The sequence below is a fragment of the Pygocentrus nattereri genome, chromosome 26 (genome assembly GCF_015220715.1).
Source record: "Pygocentrus nattereri isolate fPygNat1 chromosome 26, fPygNat1.pri, whole genome shotgun sequence".
In the NCBI taxonomy this organism is placed as follows: Eukaryota; Metazoa; Chordata; class Actinopteri; order Characiformes; family Serrasalmidae; genus Pygocentrus; species Pygocentrus nattereri.
This window is the reverse complement of record NC_051236.1, coordinates 25010905-25030351: the sequence shown is the minus strand read 5'-3', so window position 1 is coordinate 25030351 and position 19447 is coordinate 25010905. Positions and strand designations below refer to the sequence as shown.

The 19447-nt window shown below is 40.8% G+C and overlaps 1 protein-coding gene across 4 annotated transcripts in view; it reads right to left on the bottom strand.

The window, feature by feature from the left end:
- Positions 1-2477: 2477 nt before the first annotated feature.
- The window catches only part of pde4ba (phosphodiesterase 4B, cAMP-specific a), a 235325-nt gene continuing 218355 nt past the window's right edge, over positions 2478-19447 (bottom strand). For 3 of the 4 annotated variants that reach the window (XM_037535006.1, XM_017724150.2, XM_017724151.2), the window contains 10 exons: positions 18654-18766; positions 9024-9117; positions 5930-6105; positions 5720-5818; positions 5461-5625; positions 5087-5186; positions 4821-4975; positions 4540-4662; positions 3952-4134; positions 2478-3604 (listed from right to left, as the gene is read on the bottom strand). In XM_037535006.1, coding sequence (XP_037390903.1) covers positions 3224-3604; positions 3952-4134; positions 4540-4662; positions 4821-4975; positions 5087-5186; positions 5461-5625; positions 5720-5818; positions 5930-6105; positions 9024-9117; positions 18654-18766 — 1589 coding nt within the window. In that variant the 3' untranslated portion in view covers positions 2478-3223. Of the gene's footprint in view, positions 3605-3951; positions 4135-4539; positions 4663-4820; positions 4976-5086; positions 5187-5460; positions 5626-5719; positions 5819-5929; positions 6106-9023; positions 9118-9814; positions 10319-18653; positions 18767-19447 lie in introns of those variants that run through there. The other variant, XM_037535007.1, reaches the window with a different exon arrangement.

The following is a 19447-nucleotide window of genomic DNA, read 5'->3' as shown; positions in this document are numbered from 1 at the left end:
AAATCCTTTCCCTTTGTGGCTGTAATATAGCACCACTTTGAAGCATGCACACAACCCAATGAGAGGCTAAAGCACAACCTCCACATGGCGAGGTTAGTTTCAGCACAGCGCTAGCACTAAAACGTCCGAACTAAACAAAGAGAGGAGTCCATACCCCTCCATATATATTAAACAGTTCAGGTTTTTATATAAAGACTAATCAAAAATGCACCATAGATGTGATAAAAATAGAATGTATCTTATCCTGCGGATACTGTTTGACGCAGGTATTTAGATTGGAAAGCTTATTCAAACAGCATGGTTTTTGGTGTTTGCATCGATTTATCAGACGTTTTATTGATTTTCTGAGAGAAAGTAAGTTAACACGTCCTCTGCAGAGAACTGACTTAAATATGCCATTTTTCTGCAAATCGTAGTACACAAAAATATTAAAGCGTAAAATATAAAATGAGCCACAATTTTTGCAAAAGCCAATTTTTGCTTACTTTTTTCCCCCAATATGTTAAATACAGCAAATAAACAGCAATTATGCATTCATTACTTGCAAAGGAGGTGCACTTCTTTTCACTAATAAAACAAAAACCTAATTTGACCACAGTAGTCCAAACTTTTGCATGTGACTGTTATGGGGAAGACAAAAAACTCAGTTGTCAACATCTGTAGAATTAACGGAAAAACGCCAGGACAAGGAAAATATATTCATGCTTCCTTTTTAATCACCTCATAGAAAAGTAGTTTTAGATTTTATTGAACACAATATACAATATTATACCATACATTGTGTGAAACATTGAATATTCACCTGCAACAATGTGGGATTACTAGACGAAAAAACCCATCCCTCATGCAGATATTACTAACTCTGCCTAATCCTTTTGGACACAAGTCGGACCAAAAGATCTTAAACATAGAGGAACAAAGTTATACTGACAATTTGAATTCCAAAACTGCTAACAAGGTCAGAAAAATAGTTCACATTAGCACAAATAATTACAGAAGATCACATTTTTTGTAATTCATATCAATTTCACATTGGTGTTCAGAGATTGTGACGTTTGTGACCAATATATGTGGTTTTTGCGAGTCCAACGTATAAAAAAAATTCTGAGCCGTTCTTAGCAATCTGCATTCAAAAAGCTGTAGAGGTTTCAGCTGGAGTGCCACTCTGTGTACAATCTTGTGGTATCAAGTTTTCGATGTTGCACCAAACAGTGATACACGAAGCTTCTAATATCTGACAGAATGTCTACAGTATGTTCTTGTGTCTTATCTACAGACTCCCCCCGTAACCAATGGGTTGTGTGTCTCTTAAGCTACTTTTCTGGGCAGTTGTAAATTGTGCGATATATTTATATAGCCTATATAGTATTTTATATATATATATATATATATATATATATATATATATATATATATATATATATATATAGGTAGATAGATAGATATATATATAGATAGATAGATATTTATTCATCAATATTTAAAACAAAAACAAAAAAAAAACAGTTTTACCAAATATAACAGACTCAATCCAAGAGCCCACTACACAAAAAACACCACCAATTTTCGGTAATGCAAGTGCATATAAATTAAAAATAAATTTACAAAGAAACATCATTCCTTATGTACAGTCAAAGGTAATAAATACACTGTTATGAACAGTAAAGGACCGACTTGAGCTAATATAAACAAACCAAAGAAAAGAGTCGTGTGAAAAAGGGCATGGGTAAATGACAGAAGTAATCCTCATACATACAAAGACACACATACACGCACACATACACACTTTTGCATGCTACTTTGGCCATAAACTATTCCAACTGGAGAGACATAGACAACAGAAACTGGTAAGTAATGGATATTAAAGTGTGTAAAGAAAGGCAAATATTCAAATGTGGACAATATGACGACCTTTGGCCATATGCCTGACCAGTTTTGGTGTGTAAAGTTGGAAAACTGGAGAACTATGTTTAAGACACTAAAGGAAATGTGTCACTGGTTTTAGGGATGATTTGTTCTAGTGAGATTGATGTAATCATGTCATCAAAATCAAAAGCTGATTGCTCAAACCCCAGGAAATGTGATGGCGACACAAATTCAACTGACGCCAATGAACGGAAGGCTTTTTTTAAACCTTGTCTTCGAGGCCCAAAGCAGGCGAGATTGGAAGATTTATTTCATTTTTCAATTCAAATTTGTTTAGTTGAGTCTTTTCTGCAGCAATCTCCTTACAAGCAAATAATAAAAATCACTGTCACAAAAACTAATTGTGACAGCAGGCTTTCAACTAACTGCATAGCTTTCATCACTGGGTGAATTAAGGTGAGGGCAAAGTATATGGGAAGTTTACAGAGAGAACTAAAGGAAGACTCCATTAAATTGTAAGAGTTTGCCAGATTCGAAATCCTGGATCTTTGATTCGAAATACTAAATATAAAGTGAATTGTATGGGTATTCATGATGCGCTCATTCAAAAAAAAAAAAAAAAAAAAAGACAAAATTTTTAAAAATGACAAAGTGCATCTTTCACTGGAATATACATTTCTAAGTTTTCTGAACATATGTCAGACATTTGGATTATTTAGTCATATTGCCAAATATAAAGGAAGACACTGAGTTTTCTCTTCGGCTTATAAAATGATTCTGCAGGTAAGCTGTCTGGTTTGCCTTTAGAAAACGAAACAAAACAAAAAAACATTTTTCATGTACAGTTATACTAAAGTGTTTTCAATAAATAAAAAAGACTATTAAAAAGACAATAGTAAAAAAGGCACACAAAGTCTTTAGACAAATGGTACAGAAAAGTAAACAGTTTCTTTCTTTACAAATACTTGTTCATCAGTAGTTCGTATGCTACCCCGACGTATCCCCATAGATAGCTTTAGAAAAAAAAGTCACTTGGTACAAAAAACACTCCAGTCCTCTCAGTAGTGTTGATTCCTCATAAATGTTCGCCCTGCTAGACAAACAAAGGTCTACAGTTGGCCCCGTTCCTTCATGTTTCACACAGTCACCTGTCAATCATTCAGCTCCAAAATGTCTGCAGCATTTATTTCCTGAGCACTCCACCCAAACTGGCTCCATACGCAAGTGCAAGGCGGGCCAGTCGTCCTCCTCCCAAGAGGGCTAAAAAAAGCCCCCTCTCTGGGCTTCGTTAAAAAGCATCAACTGCAAGGTTGCGAGGAAAAAATGGTTACTACCCACTAACGCGGGCAGCGAGGTCCTATGTGTCCACTGGTGAGGCGTCTTGAGTCACGATCTGGATGTGTGTGGAAACCGGCTCCATCTCCTCCCCCCGATCTTCCTCTTCTTCTGCCTCCTCCTCCTCCTCTTCCTCATCTCCCTGACTCTGCTCATCTTTTTCCGTGCCTTCCGAGTCCTCCTCCTCCAGGGTGAGCTCGAATTGGAACTTTTCGCCCCCCGGCCCCCCGCCGTGGCCCTCCTTTTCGGCCTGGTAGAAGGGTGGGGAGGGGCTCTGGGGAATCATGCTCTGGTACCAGTTCCGATTGTCCTCCAGCGTGTCCAGGATATCCTGGGCATCAGGGTGGACCAGGTCAGCCCACGTCTCCCACAGCGGATGGACAATATAGTCAATGAAACCAACCTAGAAACAGAACAGACATCATAAGTTACGACAATAGTAATATTACTACAATTATTAATTGTATATACCTTTTTAAAGTGCTTTATAGTAAGATTAAAAAAGGTTGAGATACATACTAAATACAAATAAAAATCAAAAATAGAATGAGAAGAAAAAAAGTTAATTAAAAAGTAAAAGAATAAATAAAGGAAAAATGAAAGAACTATAAAAAAGGACTATAATATCTTACCCACAAATTCGATATACTCTGTCTTTTGTTAGATATTTAAATTATTAAAAATAATTATTACATTAAAAATGACCTATGCAAAGCTAGTGAATGAGAAACACTTCGTTTAGACTCTGACCTGTGATTTCTCCACTGAGGCTGTGTGTTTATCACACATGGGGCTGATCTCCATCCCTCGCTCTCTCTCACGGTCACCTTGGTGGAAGAACTCCTCCATGATGCGGTCCGTCCACTGCCTGTACAGCTCGAGAGACTTGGTTGGGTTGCTCAGATCAGCGCAGTGCACCATATTCCGGAGAACCTGAATTGAAAGTCAGTAGGTTTCTGATTAGAATTCTGATTGGGTTTAATTCTTATATGCATATACTCTTTTACACTCTGGCCAAGCCCAAATACTCAATACTAGCTAGGTTGGTTACTCAGCTTTAGATTGAAGGCAGTGAGTGCTAGTCTTTCCATTCATTTATCTTAATGAAGACACAGTTGACAAGGGAGCAGTGGAGGATGGGAGGAACTAAGACTATTAAAGACTATTAAAAACAGAGTGGAGGAGAAGGATGGTTGGCTTTTCTAATGATCCAACCCTGTATCTGCCTTCCACTGACCATTAATTAGTTCAATTAAGAGTGGCTAAAGGTGGAGAAGTTTCAGTGCTTTGGCCAAGAGAAATGGCCACAAACGCATTAAACAACTTGGATGCTCCTACCTGTATCCTGTCTGTGTAATTGTCCAGAAGCAGCACTCCTGAGCTGGTAACCTTCTTTGTCTCCACCATAGTCTTCAGATCAGCTAGTAAGCTCATATGTTTAGACATGTCTGTGGCAAGTACCTGGAGAAATGAATGAAAGCAAAGGTCAGACTTTGGAGGAACAGAAGGAAATGATATCGTTGCTAACATAAAAAGATGGCAGTCGTATCAACATTTAGTGATGAATGGACAAATAAAAATGGAGGGCAATGGCGTTAAAGCAAGAGATGGGATCTCACCATGTCAATGACCATCTTCCTGAGTGACTGCCTCTGCTTCTTTGTGAGATTCTGGAAGATGTCACAGTTCTCCTCCTGGAGCAGCTTGAAGCCCACGGCTAGGTGGTGGTTCTCCAGCACTGACTCATCGTTATACATGAGGGCCAGCTCAGAGTCTGAGGAGGTAAAGAAGGAAAAGATGAAGTATGTTTAATCATCACATGTTCTGGCTGCAGTCTTTTCTGAGGACAATTCGACCTCAATCCATAGCTGTTGCCTCCACTTACTTGTATTGATGAGGAACTGGTTAGAAACACCAGGATGATCTACATCATGGATGGCTGCTGCAAAAATGGCAGCCAAGATTTCCAAATCCGTGAAGACAGCCTGTGGGAGGAAGAAAATGAATGTAAATAAATGTGATTCAATGTGATTTGAAAGACCAGCTCCAGCACATATTCCCAGATGAGGTCTGTGAAGCCCTACAGCTCCATAAAAGAGCCTAAATGCTAATTAAACTGCGATTAAAGGAAGAGGGATAAAACAGCCTCTATTGAGCTTGGAATTATGGTTATGATCAATTACACTGACCCCATTAACTACTCTTTTCATGTTGCAATCTGCACCAAACTGTCACCAAAGTCTCAAAAGGTGTTCTTACATCTAGGGCAGGTGTGGAGAGGAGAATATGTGTGGACTGAGCCACGTCGGCAGCATGAAGACTGTTGTGGTAAGCCACGTCTAAGTGGTAGTGATCCTCCAGTGTCATCATATATGTCACAAATGTATCTGCTGGGATCTTAAACGTCTTCAGCAAATCTCGTTCCTGTCAAAGAAACATGGAGAAAACTGGTTGGACAAGAAGTAGAAGGTGGAAAGTCAAGAGCATGTGAATTCCAAGTGGAAGACAGAGGACTGACCTGGAAGATAGCATACATGATGCACGTTAGAGGCCGGTTGTTGGAATACTCTGACACGGTGAAGATATTCAAGCCCCATTTATTCAGATCTTCTAACTCCTGCAGATGGAAAATGCAGACAGACTTTGGTAAGGATTTTGAAATTCCGTGCGTCACACTCAAAAGCTTTTCGCTCTGAAGGAAAAACTGACAGCTCATCTCCGGTTTTACCTTAGACAGCAGGTCTTCCTTGTCAGTTTTGACACCGAAGCGGGCGATGCCACAGTTGAGACTGGGCCCATGAGACACTTTCTTCACACCGCTGATCTGAGTCATCAACTGCTGCTTCTTCTTCTTCTCACGAGCTTTCGGTGTGGGCGGAGGGATCTCCACCTCGTTCTGTTTGTCTGCAGGAAACAGCCAGAACAAACATCTTAGAATTGCTTTTTCCTAAGCAAAAGTTTAGATTTGCAAGAAAATGTGGACTTGAAAATGGCTGCATAAAAAGTTTGTAATGTTTATTTCACTCTATTATTATTTTTTTACACCAGTTGAAAACCCTTTATACTGCATGCATTTTCAGACAAATGGACCAATGAAAACTTCAAAAAACAAGCCTTTCAAGCATAACAAATAGTAAGTTCCCCCTTTTCCTATAGAGTAGTCGGTCTCATCTTTGTAACGGGCATAAAGAGCAGACTCATAAACAGAGAGCCCTTGTCGGCAAACCACTGGCCGTGGAATGCCTTTTCATGAGTGATGTCAGCCACTGCCTCTGGCCCTAGTGGGATCCAGGTGCAGCTGAACACCTCACACCTGCTCTCGGTGCGAGCGCACGTTTGACACAATCATAAGCCCCTGGAGAGAACAGAATCTTGTTAAGAATGAACTGAGATCTGCACTCTCTCTGTGTCTCTCATTGAGCTTTCTCAACTCTCTCATTGAGAAGTCTCTGCTCTCCTGCCTGCACTACTGCAGCACTACCATCTGCCCACTGTAGGGGTCCCTGCCATTTCTGCGCTTCATGTAGTCTCTCCAAATACCAGACTATGGAGAATTCCCCTGACAACAGATCAAAGAGCTGAACCTGTGCTGGGGGATTCCTGTAGGAAAGATGTTAAGGGCAGTGTATATTTCTATTGTATAGTATACATATGAGCCTGTGTGCTGTACGGTTCTCTTTACGTGTGCTATTCGGTTATTCATAAGGTTAATAAGGCTATTATGCAATAACTCCTATGAATTATTCAGTAACAGTAACACACTATGCGTCATTACATGGTTCTGAGGCAAAGAATGGAATTCTGGACTAGGATCTTAGAGATTAAGGGGTTATTTTTTTTCCTCTAAAGGGCAGAGGGGCTATAAACGGACAATTTCCTTATTTGAACTATTCTCCAGGGCCAAGATTCCACCCAAAGTCAGCACTCAGTCCCAAGGGCTTATTCAATTAGTCCAGTGATAACGGCTGTCTCCATCACTCCAGCTTCCTCCCACACTAACACGAATAAATGAGATAATACGAGGTAATAGTCTCAAAAGTGTCAGAGCTGGAGAAGAAGAGAAAGAGCGAGGGGTCATTAATTCATTACAGTCGTTATCATCCTTGCTCCTGCACTTCATACTCTCAGCGCTGTTGGAAGCTTCAGCACAGGCTGTACTCACTGTACTGCTCTCTGTGATGGATTTGCACTGGAAATCTCTGTTTTCTGATTAATGTTACGGAAAACTCACAGTGAATTTGTACTGAGGGTAAATGAGAGATGGAGGGGTAATCTTCTCACTGAATCGATCCTGTATGTCTTGACGTCTTGACTGTCCCTTGTTTGACAGAAGCTCTCCAACAGAAGAAAGCGCCTTGCCAGCGTTCTCGGTACAGTTCAGTCCACCTTTTTTATTTAATATCTCATTGTACCCTCCCTCCTGTCAGCAAGCAGTCACATGTCACCCTCACACCTCAGCTCCCTCTCCTCTCTATCAAAAATTAAAGAGCACTAGGCAAGCTGCATATGCTTGCCCTGAGCTCCAGATGCCAAAGAGAGAAAGAGAGGATGAGAGAGAGGGAGAGAGAGAGGGGACAGAGAGGCAGAGAAGGGGGCCATTGAGTTTTGGTCACATTTAATCCCATTAGCTGTGCTATGCTTGCTTTTTTCCATGTGGACGGAGCCAGAGCAAAGCAGTGGCACGTGACTGAGCTCACAGATGCCTCATAACTAACAGCCTCAATAATCCCACCAAACCAAAACACTCTTAATCTCAATCTAAGAGCCCAGACTATGTCTCATTAAGACAAAATGAGCAGAAAAATACTATGTGAAAATAGGTGTGGAAAAAGGCTGTCATTACTTCTCACTTAAATTTGTTTGCCTTATTAAAAACCACTGATTGCTTGAATTTACCTTTCATCATATACATTTTAAACCTTTCCTAGTTTATTTTTGTCCAATAAAGCATTTTGTTTTCTTTGAAAGTGTAGACACTTTATTTTTTATTACTGTTTAGTTTTGAATTTGACAATATACTTGTAAAAATATTGAGTATTATCGATCGCTAATATAATTAATTAACAAAACTTGACTAATAACACAACAGTGACGGCCCTAGTTTAGAATAACTGTTTCCATGAATGTTATAGTGGCTCATTTTTTGGTGCAATGCAGTTTAAAAAAAATACGTGCTGGCTGAAAAACCCAAACTCGTGTAAACGGTGTGTGCGTAAGTGCTGCTGTAATGGTGTCCCTGTCTGAAGTACAGCTCTGGATGACTCATAGGTTCTGCTGCCTGGCGGTTCCATTACGGGGGTTCCACCATGAGCGTCTCTCTACAGCAGAATCCCCCCTCCTTACCTGCATTTCTCACTCCATCTCTTTAACTCATATACCCCCTCCCTTCTTGTTTGTGCTGACTGCTGCATTGGGGATCTCTCTCTCTCTTTCTATGATGCTGAGCTGCCTGCCTAGACAGAAGATGATGGCGCACCATGTATAAAGGCAAAATGAAAGCCTTTCCTCGTGACCTCCTGCTGTCCACAATCCATATTCTGACCTTTCAGTTTCTTCCTCCTTTGTAATACTCTCCTCTCTTCTTTCTCTACCTTAGTGCTTTACGATTTTGCCCTTTTGGAGCGATTCACCTTTCCTTTTTTCCCCCTCTTTTTTTCCTATTTTATGTCTTTTATTACTCTCTATCCATCATACGTGTCAGATGTAGTCTAAATGCCTCTTGAAATCCTAGCAGCCTCACAAAGGTATCCATTCCTTGAATATCCATGACATTTAAAGCATGTGTGTGAGTGTGTGTGTATGCATTGGGGGTGGATGGTTACCTAGGAAGGTGTTGGAGATGAACTCTGACACCTGGTTGCCAGATCTGCTCATCTCTGAGAGGTGCGTCAACTCCCTGTTCAGCATTCTCTTAAACTGTAAAAAAAGGAGGAAAAATGAGGAATCGTTAGATTAGGAATTAGTCAGAAACCTACCTAAAAACAATCATGAAGCCTTCATAGTGTCTCCATTCCTTTATCTACTGTTCTCATTCATTATATCCATACACATGAACTGTTATGGTGAAAGAGGGGTATTATATTACTGTATATTTATGATTATGACCAAATCATCCAGTATTTCAATTAAAATTACTTTCAAATAAAGGCAGAGCAGAGTACAGGGAAAAATGTGAATTGGAATATTATATGAATCTTAGTAGAAAATGCTAAAATGTACAGTATATAAGAAAATAAATGTGCCTGTGGACCCACAAACTGGCAGTATCATGCAGAAATAAATAAACAAATGAATATATAATTAAATAAGTTGGGAAGAAAGGCAGCCATATCCTGCGTCACATTGAAAAAGCACACAAGTTTTTCAAAATGAGCATTCATCACCAAAAAAATATTCATGCTACAGTGTTTTCCATACATACTAAGCACATTTCTCCTCATTTGGTGCCATTTATGTCAAGAAACTAAAAGGGAATCCGACACTGTACATTCCAGCAGAGGCACCCCAGACAGACCAGCAGAACGCATTCATTCTCTGTGTCTCCCAGACTACCAAGACCACCATGCCAGCTAGCAGAACACACACACAGCATCGCTCCCATCTAAATACACACCTTAATGTAACCCCAGGACACAGAGAGAAGGTAGTTCGCCTCAGGCATTTTGGATTCTGATTAATATCCAAAAGAAAAAAATAAATGAAAAATAAAATCCACAATAGCGCACTCGTCCCTCAAAGAAGGGGCGAGCCAGAGAGAGGCAGATGACAGGGATTCTTCAGAGTGAAAAAATCCCTTCTTCTCTCCTCTCCTCTGGATCAGTGGCCGCAGAGTGGACACAGGACGAAGTTGCGGCTTTGGGCCGACATGCTCCGGCGCGCACTCTCCATGGCTGCGGTGGTCAGGCAGGCAGCAACCCGTCCGGGCTGGAGCTGGAGCGTCTGCTAGCGCTGATAAATTATGGAGGAGACGACGCGAAAGGAGAGCAGAGGGAGGGAGGGAGGGAGGGATGGAGGGATGAGGAAAAACACAGGGATGCTCATCTAGCTGGAGGGGGGCTTCCTCTCCTGGATTAGTGCTGCTCCGCTGCTGCAGCTCTCTCTCTCGCTCTCTCTCTGTTGTTTCTCTGTGTCTGAGCTTGCTTGCTTTACCCCCCTCCCTCTCTATCTCTCACCCTGCAGCCTGTCAGCCCCAGCAACACACTTGCCACGGCACACACGATTTGACAGAAAGATGGTAGAGGAGGGGGAGACCCCCGCTTAGTTATGGGCGGGAAAGAACAGGAGAAAGAAGGAAAAAGGGAAAAAAGAAAGAGGGAGGGCTAAGGAAGCCCCTTTTTCTTTTCTCAGTCCTTATTTTGCTCAGGTGGAACACTGGACTGGCCACTTTTACAGATCTTTAATCAAAATACAGGCACTAAATCTAAAGAAATAAGTCTGTGTATCGGAACCTCTGGCCTCGCTGTATAGAAATGCTTGCTTTAACAATGATGAAGGACAGTAGAATGTTGTGTTTGGGTTCTGCAGTGACCAATCGCAGACCAGTGGCTCTTTCTCCATCTCCCACACAGTGCACAGACAGAGTCCAGTGCTATTTTTACCCTGCAGGCGCAGGAGATGCAGGCAGGAGGGACAGAGAGGGAGGAAGGGAAAAGGAGAGAGAGAGACACACAAAAGAGAAGGAAAGAGAGGAAGAATGAGAGAGAAAGAAAGGAAGAAAGAGGAAGAGAGAGAGGAGAGACAGAAAAAAGTGAGAGTGGGAGAATAGAAGAATGACAGAGAAAGACGGGAGAACAGAAGAGAGAGAGTGGGATAATTGCCTTCGGTTGTCTGCTTTTCCAGTGACATCAGCCCACCTCACTCTATCTCTCTCCTTCTCTCTCTCTCTTTCTCCTTCTCTCTCTCTCACTCTTTCTCTTACTGTTCCTTCTCTCTCTCCTCATCATTCTCTTTCACTCTTCCACTCTGTCTCTCTATGCCTCCCTTCTATACAAGCACGACCAAATTACATCCCGACGCCATGGCAACAGCATCACATGACCTGGGCTACTGCAGAAGCTTCTTGTTCTGAGAGGCATTTCCCTGTCTGTCCAAATATGGTGGCCGCCAAAGCATCACGAGGGCATCTCTGCGGTTCAGCACCACACACGCGGCTCACCGAAGTGCTCAACGAAGTGCTCACCGAAGTGCAGACAGCCAGAATCAATGGACCGTCTTTGCTGAAACCAGTAGGGCACAGTCCACTGGCAGGGAAAGCCCCAGTAAACGGGACCGGCCACTAACCACCCTGCTGCTGTCCAGGCTGGTAGGCGTCCAGTATAAAATTCATTCAGAGGCAACAAAATTCAACCACACCACTACAGTAGCATCACTGCCATAATAAAACCTCCACATCTCGAAAATTGTAAACTTTACAGGCGAATGGAAAATGTTCTTGTATTAATGTAACGCAAGTCATTTTGGACCGTATCTATTAAGAGCCAGTGTTTCCAAATGGAGTTAAATGACCCATACAATACATTTAGCTTGGATTGACTTGCTGTAGTGACATCACAAAACTGTTTAGCTTCCATAAATGTATTGAACAGGCTGTCGGAATGTTTACACACTACACACAAATTCTTTTATTCAAAAAAGGAGGAAAATTCATTTTTCCATCATATGGGCTCTTTAATAAGTGACGATATATTAGTGAAGCACTAAGATGAAGTATTTTGGGCACGTATGCTGGAAGAAATTTCCTCAGAATCCTTGGGGCTGAGACTTGTGTGGAATTCTCAGGGGGTTATTAAAAAGAGCTCCCAAAAAAGAGATGAGCACTGTGTATGTATTTCAGTGTGGCTCCGTGAGAAACAGAGTGGGAGGGAGAGAGATGAGACGAGAGAGACGAGGAGAGAGAAAGAAAAACAATAGCAGAGAAGCTCTCTGCATTCTGCTGCAGTGGGAGAGTGTACATGTCTGAGCTATTCTGATCCTCGACGTTTAGTATCATCTTCCCTTCCATTTCCCACAGCAGCGCATTCCAATCTGCTCTCTGACTCTGCACAGGGATGGAGTGCACCGTCAGCCATTGTGAATGAAGGTGGCATTTCATTCTCAGAAAGCTTCATCCTTCAGTATAATCCCTCTTTATGTCCTAAATGCAGAAAATCTCATCTCATTCACTAAGTGCTGACAAATTAACGCAGTAATAGAGTAATAGAGTAACGCAGTAATAGAAGGAAGGATATTTTGCTGTATATGCTATAAATGTGCTTGATTTGAGTTGCTGATTATTGTGTAAACTGGAAACATTCAGTGGTTTTGTCATTACATTAATTTTACAACAAGAAAATGATCATTTTATTGGTGATTTGTGCTTAATTCAATTCAATGGAATGGAATTTTTTTTTTTTTTGTATGGTCACAACCTTTCCCTTCCACTAGTGGGCAGTATAAACCTAAGAAGACTCCAGTCCACTTGTTCTGATAAGCTTTTAGTGCAATTATGAAATAAATTATCTACTTAATTCCAATCCTTTAGGCCAAAGAAGCAATTGGCTATAAACAGCATCAGCATATTTCACCATAGTTATCTATAAGCTAAATCAAGCACCCAGCTCAAACCGTATAGTACTTGTAAGTATATGTAAATACATGTGCAATTCAGACAAATCGCAATACAAATCACACATTAAAAGCATTACCAAGATTTCCTCTAAGATTTTGACTTTATTTTGTCCAATGACCTCAATCTGGCTAAAAGTGTCGGAATGCCCCTTCTCTACGCACCACTAGAGGTGTGGGAGATGATTAGTAATGATAGTGTCATTCACAGAAGCCTGGCCTGTAAGAGCGGTAAGTCCATTCTGCTCATACACACACACACACACACACACACATACACACAAGTAACATCAGCATTAGGAAACGTGCTGACGCACTTCAAGGTGACAAACCAGTTCACGAGTAAAACACACGTTATGACATAACAGCCTTCTTGAGAAAGAAGCAGAGTGTAAGACTGAGCCAAATGACATACAAAACAGCCAGCAGCTATGAGCAAATAGTGGCTCACTTCCCCTAAATGACTGAAGCGCCTCTGTGCGTATGTGTGTGTGGGTGCTTGTGTGCATGCGAATGCGTTCAGGTAGCAATCTTCAAAAAATCTACCTTTAAAAAACGCTTTGTTAGCTTGAAATGAACACTTGACCAAGTAAAGGTAAATTCGTCTGCCTCTTCTCCCCAGTGCGGTCAATGAAATTCTAACAAAAGTACACCTCTAGCGCTCATAACTGAAGCATTATGCAAACCGACCTGCAGATGCAGTGAATATTTTTTGACAAACAAAATGGGGCAGCCAGACGTTGACATTTTTAAGTAAATAGACAAAATGTTTTTTTTTTTCTCTTAAATGTGTAGAAAAAGTAGGCACTGTTTATTTAATTCATGATTTAGACTTAGCTAGACATAATATCCTGGTGTGCTTTTTAATTTTTTATTGCAGGTCAGCAGTAATTATACAGCACATGCCAACCTAAATTGCATTTAAGCCTGTAAAATATAAAGTAAATGCTAACATACTGTATTCAAGTCCATACAATATTATACTATGCTGACTGTGATAACATATACTCAAGCCTATACAATGTTAAACAGCACATGCGCCCAGACTATATTTAAGCCTATACTATTCAATACAGTGTAAGGCAATATATAATGTATTTAAGCCTATGCAGTACCATACATCATATGATTACATACTATACTCAAGCCTAAGTAATACTTTACAGCACATGCTAATATACCGTTTTAAGTCTATAAAGTACAATATAGTAATATTATATATTGTATTCAAGCCTATACAACACTGCAGCATATTCTAATGTAAACTGTAGTCAAGACTATACTATACCATATAGTGACGCTAGTATATATTGCATTTAAGGCTATTGTATACTATACATTACTTGCTGTCAGACAGCCTAATAACTCAGCAACTTCAGAGCAGACTTCAGACGTATGCACACTGCCTGCTGTTCGACTAGACCAGCCTTGCCATCACTGGCCCAGTGTCCCAGATGTCTGAGAACCAACTAGAAATGCATTCAAATCAGAGACATACATGTAGCCTGACAGGAGCATGAACAACAAAAACAAACTCAACCAAGAAGAATATAAAAGCAAATAATCACAATGTTAAATAGACGGATGATCCCCTCTTTGCTTATCATCAAAAACAGCAGGTAGAGAATCTTCCAACTAAACAGTCCTACAGCACTTCTTCAGATCCCCACATTAATAAAGTACGAAATAAAGTCACAGTAAACCAGATCAACTTCAGCGGTGGCTCACCTTTTTCCAGCAATTAACTTTTCCAAACTTTCTGTGCTCCTTTCTCTCGAAGCAGCAAGCTCCCATTTTGAGGCAGCGGGTTCAGTTCTGCTGTGTATGTGTGTGTATGAGCGTCTGTGTTCTAGGGCTAAGTAATGCTGAGGTTTGGCATTTGACAGACGCAATAGTGTTACTGACTCACTTTAAGCTCTGTGCGCTGACTACCCTCCAGTGTGTGAGCATGTCACCCTCTACACACGCCCTCCAATGCTGGGCCCTCCCTCTGCTGCCTCCAGCACACACACACACACACACTCACACACACACACACACACACACACACACACACACACACACACACACACACACACACACACACACACACAGTAGTAGTAGCTCTTACCCAATTGCAACATAGTTTACAGTGCAAATAGTCTGTCACTGGAATGAGATCAAGCATATAGATGAGATCTCAGCTCTTCCTGTCATCAAGGTAAACAGCACACACAGCTGGATATCAGGACGGAGTCATATGTTACTTATGTAACTCAATATGTAAAAATATGTAACTAACATATGAAATCTTCTCTCACATCTCCAAAAGTGTAACTACTTGTTTTTATAGATATTTGTTTTTCTTTGGACAGTGACAATATGTAATATGTGTTTTTTAAGGCTAACATGATATCTGGCCATAATCCTAACCTCAGTAACCAAAAAGGAAAGGTTTTACTCTTCTAACAAAAATACTTGACAAAGTCAGAACCATTTTATTCAGACATGGAGTAGCATTTTTTTCATTTTTTTTATCTACAAACACACACACAGACACACATCAGATATCATAGATGATCCAAAAACAAAGCTGGAACATATCAGATTTCTAGAACTGTTAGTTGGACTTGATGTTCACCTGATATGTATAATCCTGTTAACTATGCGCTGGGTCAGTGGACTAGACCTCCAAACTCCCCTTATGTAAGGAAAGACCCAGTTATTGCTTCTGGGCTATTCTATTTCGTTAATATGAGGTTTAACCCCTCATACAATTCAAGTGAATTCCTCACTCTCTAAACTACATAATGTACTTAGGACCTAAAATGAACGACTAAATAGCAAGCCTGGAGCTGAAGGGGTTAACTAGGGAAATATTTTTCTTTATATTTCATTTTGTTTTGCTATGGCTTTTCTGTAAAGTAATTTGTGGACTCAAGCTACATGAATTCTTCTTCTCATTATTATTATTATTATTAGTAGTAGTATTAGTCATAGTATTAATACTTCAAATCCACCATAGCATCATCTTTGAAACATCAAAACCTGAGATGAGATTACAAAACCATTGTCGTGTGACTGTGCTGTGATATTATTTTGCTTTCTTGAGATAACTGCATGCTCACTGATCTCCTATTGATTCTAATAGCTGCTTGACGTCAGTTGGCGTGCATATTGGAAGTACATAGAGCTGACAGAGAGGCTGATCAGATTTTGTTACTTAGATATTCCAGCTGTCCAAATATTTTGTTTCAATCTAATCTTATTGTCAGGAGAGGATAACTGAACTAGTACCTCTAGCAGCATGATTGGGTGATCAGTTATATGCAAGTGTCTGTTTGAGTGTCCTGCCTTCTGCCCAATGACTGCTGGGATAGGCTCCAGCTCCCCCATGACCCAGAAGGATAAGAAGCTTAGAAAATGTGTGTGTGTGTGTGTGTGTGTGTGTGTGTGCGTCTGTTTGATTGTGTACTTTTAAGCACTTTTTGGTCTATGGCAATTGTATGTACATCCCTGCAGACAATGTGTGGGCGTAATGTCAAACAAATAACATCACGATACTTTTTTAAAATTATATACGCTAAACATAATTTATTTAGCATTCATCGTATTTTTGCTGTAACAGACAAAATCATTTTTTTCTGCAAATGCTAGCACACAATTTCTATTAATTTGCTGAGTTTAACGTGCCATTTTAGTTTTTTTACCAATATGTTTGTCAAATAAACAGTAACTGCACAGTAAAATGTGCAGAAGTGCATTCACTGTAGAGGGTGTGTTGACTTACTATCGCTTAGAAAACATGTCATTTGACTGGGGCGCCTAAACTTTTGCACACGACTGCATACTGTTTGTTGCTGTTTAAAGGTCTGTCTATGACTAGTCCTTTTAATAACTCATGCAGAGATTTAGTGCTGAAGTACTGATAATCTAAGCGCCTTGCAACATAATTTACTGAGATAAAGATAATATATTATTGTATTGCCCAGCCTGGGTCTGCACTGCATTGACCTTAAGGGTTTAGTGTGTCTCTGGGTGTTTGCGAGTTGTGTGACTATGAGCGTGTGTATATTCATCTCTATTGTGTTCAGCAGAGTCTCCTTGTTGTAGCGTGTGTCAGTTTGACGTCAGCAGAAGCAGAAACAAACGGGGAGCGCGGCCTTGCCCTGCTACACAGCACTCTTTCCTATTGTAGTCTGCACCCGGCATGGGCTTAGGAAGGAGACAGGAAACCTGAGTCACACAGCTGCACCGCTCACACACAGTCACTAGTGTTCGACAGAGCAGCAGCTGATCGGATGCTGCTCAGCATGTGTTTTCCACATGTACATATGCAATACATGCAAAGAAAATGCTTGGGTGCTGAAAAATGACCATTGATGGCACACCTCCACATGGTCAAAATCATATTAGTTTTAAATGGCACATTTCAAAATTGACCACATACAAACAGCAGACCTACCATTATACAAGCTATCAAAATGGTAAAGACTACAACTTCACAACATTCTGCACTTTGCAACAAAACATACTAATTTTATACAGTATTAAACCAATTTCCTTACGGCTATAATTTATGTGAGTGTATGAATATATGAAGGGGTTAAACCCATATTTAATTTTAAACTGTACATTCATATTCAACCCCATACCAAGACACCAGCACTAACACGTCACTGTCAATCAAAATATACAGGCTATTATATAATATTCTCCACTCGTCACTTTTCTCTCCCTATAAATGGATCCTTTACACAAGACAAGGCTCCTAGACCTTGTCTAATATCCACATAACTACAAGCTGATAATTTAATCAACTTCAGGGCAGATGCAGTATTGCAGCCCTGTTCCAGCCCAAAGGCTGAAACGCTTTACAGTAGACATGCTAAAACCTGCTTAATGAGAAAAGCAGACCTGCTAAACATGCAGCAGCTTCTCAGGAGTGTTTCAGCCATGCTGGGGTCCAACTTGCTGATGACCGCATGAAAACCAGACTGGTTTTCACACTCTCACAGCTTTAAAATGTTCATATTAGTCCATAATAGTAGTTACTGAATTATTCACAGTTCATGCAGTCGTATAAGGAATAACTGAATAATAATCCCCACATACAAGGTGTTAAATGTGGTGGTTTGTATTAATACTGACATCCAAATAGTTGTAGTTTTTCTAAGTACTGCAATAAATGAGTAGTCTGAAACGCATTCCTGTGAATGCAAGCCCTCTGGTCTGACTCTCTATAGCTCCATTCAGTAAAGCAGCCAGACACCGAGACATATAAAAACTCTAGATAAAAACAGCAGAAGTTGATATTTGGGTGCAGATTTAAGATGAAAAGACAAAACATTAGCACTTAGCTAAGTGCTCCAAAACTCACTTTGGCCCATCTGTGTGAAGAGGGCTTGAGTGGCTTGACTGTGTTTAAATGTACTCGTTTTAGGACATTTTCATGAAAACAATGTCCTGACTTTTAAAGCAAAACCATGTTCATATATTAAGATAATTTCTTTTTGGTTTCTGAAGTTAAGATCAAGATTCGGCTTAGAAAATGACTATTACACATAGCTGAATCCATGTATATCACACACATGGGATATATTGTATATGCACGGAAAAAAGTGATGCATTAAACATACTAGATTCAAATGTGTACATCATTTTCACGCGGACATTTGTCTGTTAAAATAATAAAGAAAAACTTGGTTAACTTTTGCAAGAATTGTGCTGATGTAATGCACTGTACTGAGATGTACACATTTGAATCAAGTGAATTCAGCGCGTTACTTTTTTTGCAGTGTATGACTCCAGGTCCTAACATTGTATGAAAACAGATTTGTGTGTGAGTGAGCTGAAGATTCTCTCCTCACCTTGTTGGAGGCCATGTCGCTGACTGAGCGGTACGTCTGGATGGTCTCCAGCTGGTCCAGGCACCAGTCCAGCTCCTCCATGGTCTCCACAGCCAGCTTCTGGTATGAGTCGTCTGGGTAGAGGCACAGAGAGACAGGCGCACGGTCAAAACCTTTCTGCATGGCCACTCCAGCACCGGCCGCTAAACGATCCTTCATCCTGGGCTCGCGCAGACACACCGAGTGGCTTGCGCTCACACACACGCACATATACACACTCTAAGACTACCGGAGAGTGAAATATGCAGTGTGTTAGCTGCCTAACTGGAAGAGTTTTTTTCTCTCCTCATTTCTCTCCTCCTCATTTACTGGCTGAGGCTAGGTGATACTGCCTCCTGGCTCTATGCCCCTTCCTCTCGCCCCCTCCCTCCTTCTCTCTCTGTCTCTCTCTCTCTCTCTCTCTCTCTCTCTCTCTCTGCTCAGTGAGTTGTGTCTTGGCTCTGTGCCTTCACTCTCACCCCCCCGTCCCCCATGTCAGCTGTGATGTCAATAGAGGAAGATGGTCCCCCCCACACAAACACATACTTCCTCATTTACAAAAAGCCGAACCTAGGGCCAGGAAACACAAACACACAAAGAAACACACACACACACACACACACACACACACACACACACACACACACACTCCAGTGCACATACACACATGCCCCCAATACATATATACCGCATCTACTCCCCCCACCCCTAAAACCACCTACCCACACATACACATACACACACACACACACACACACACTTAAACCACAGCTGCA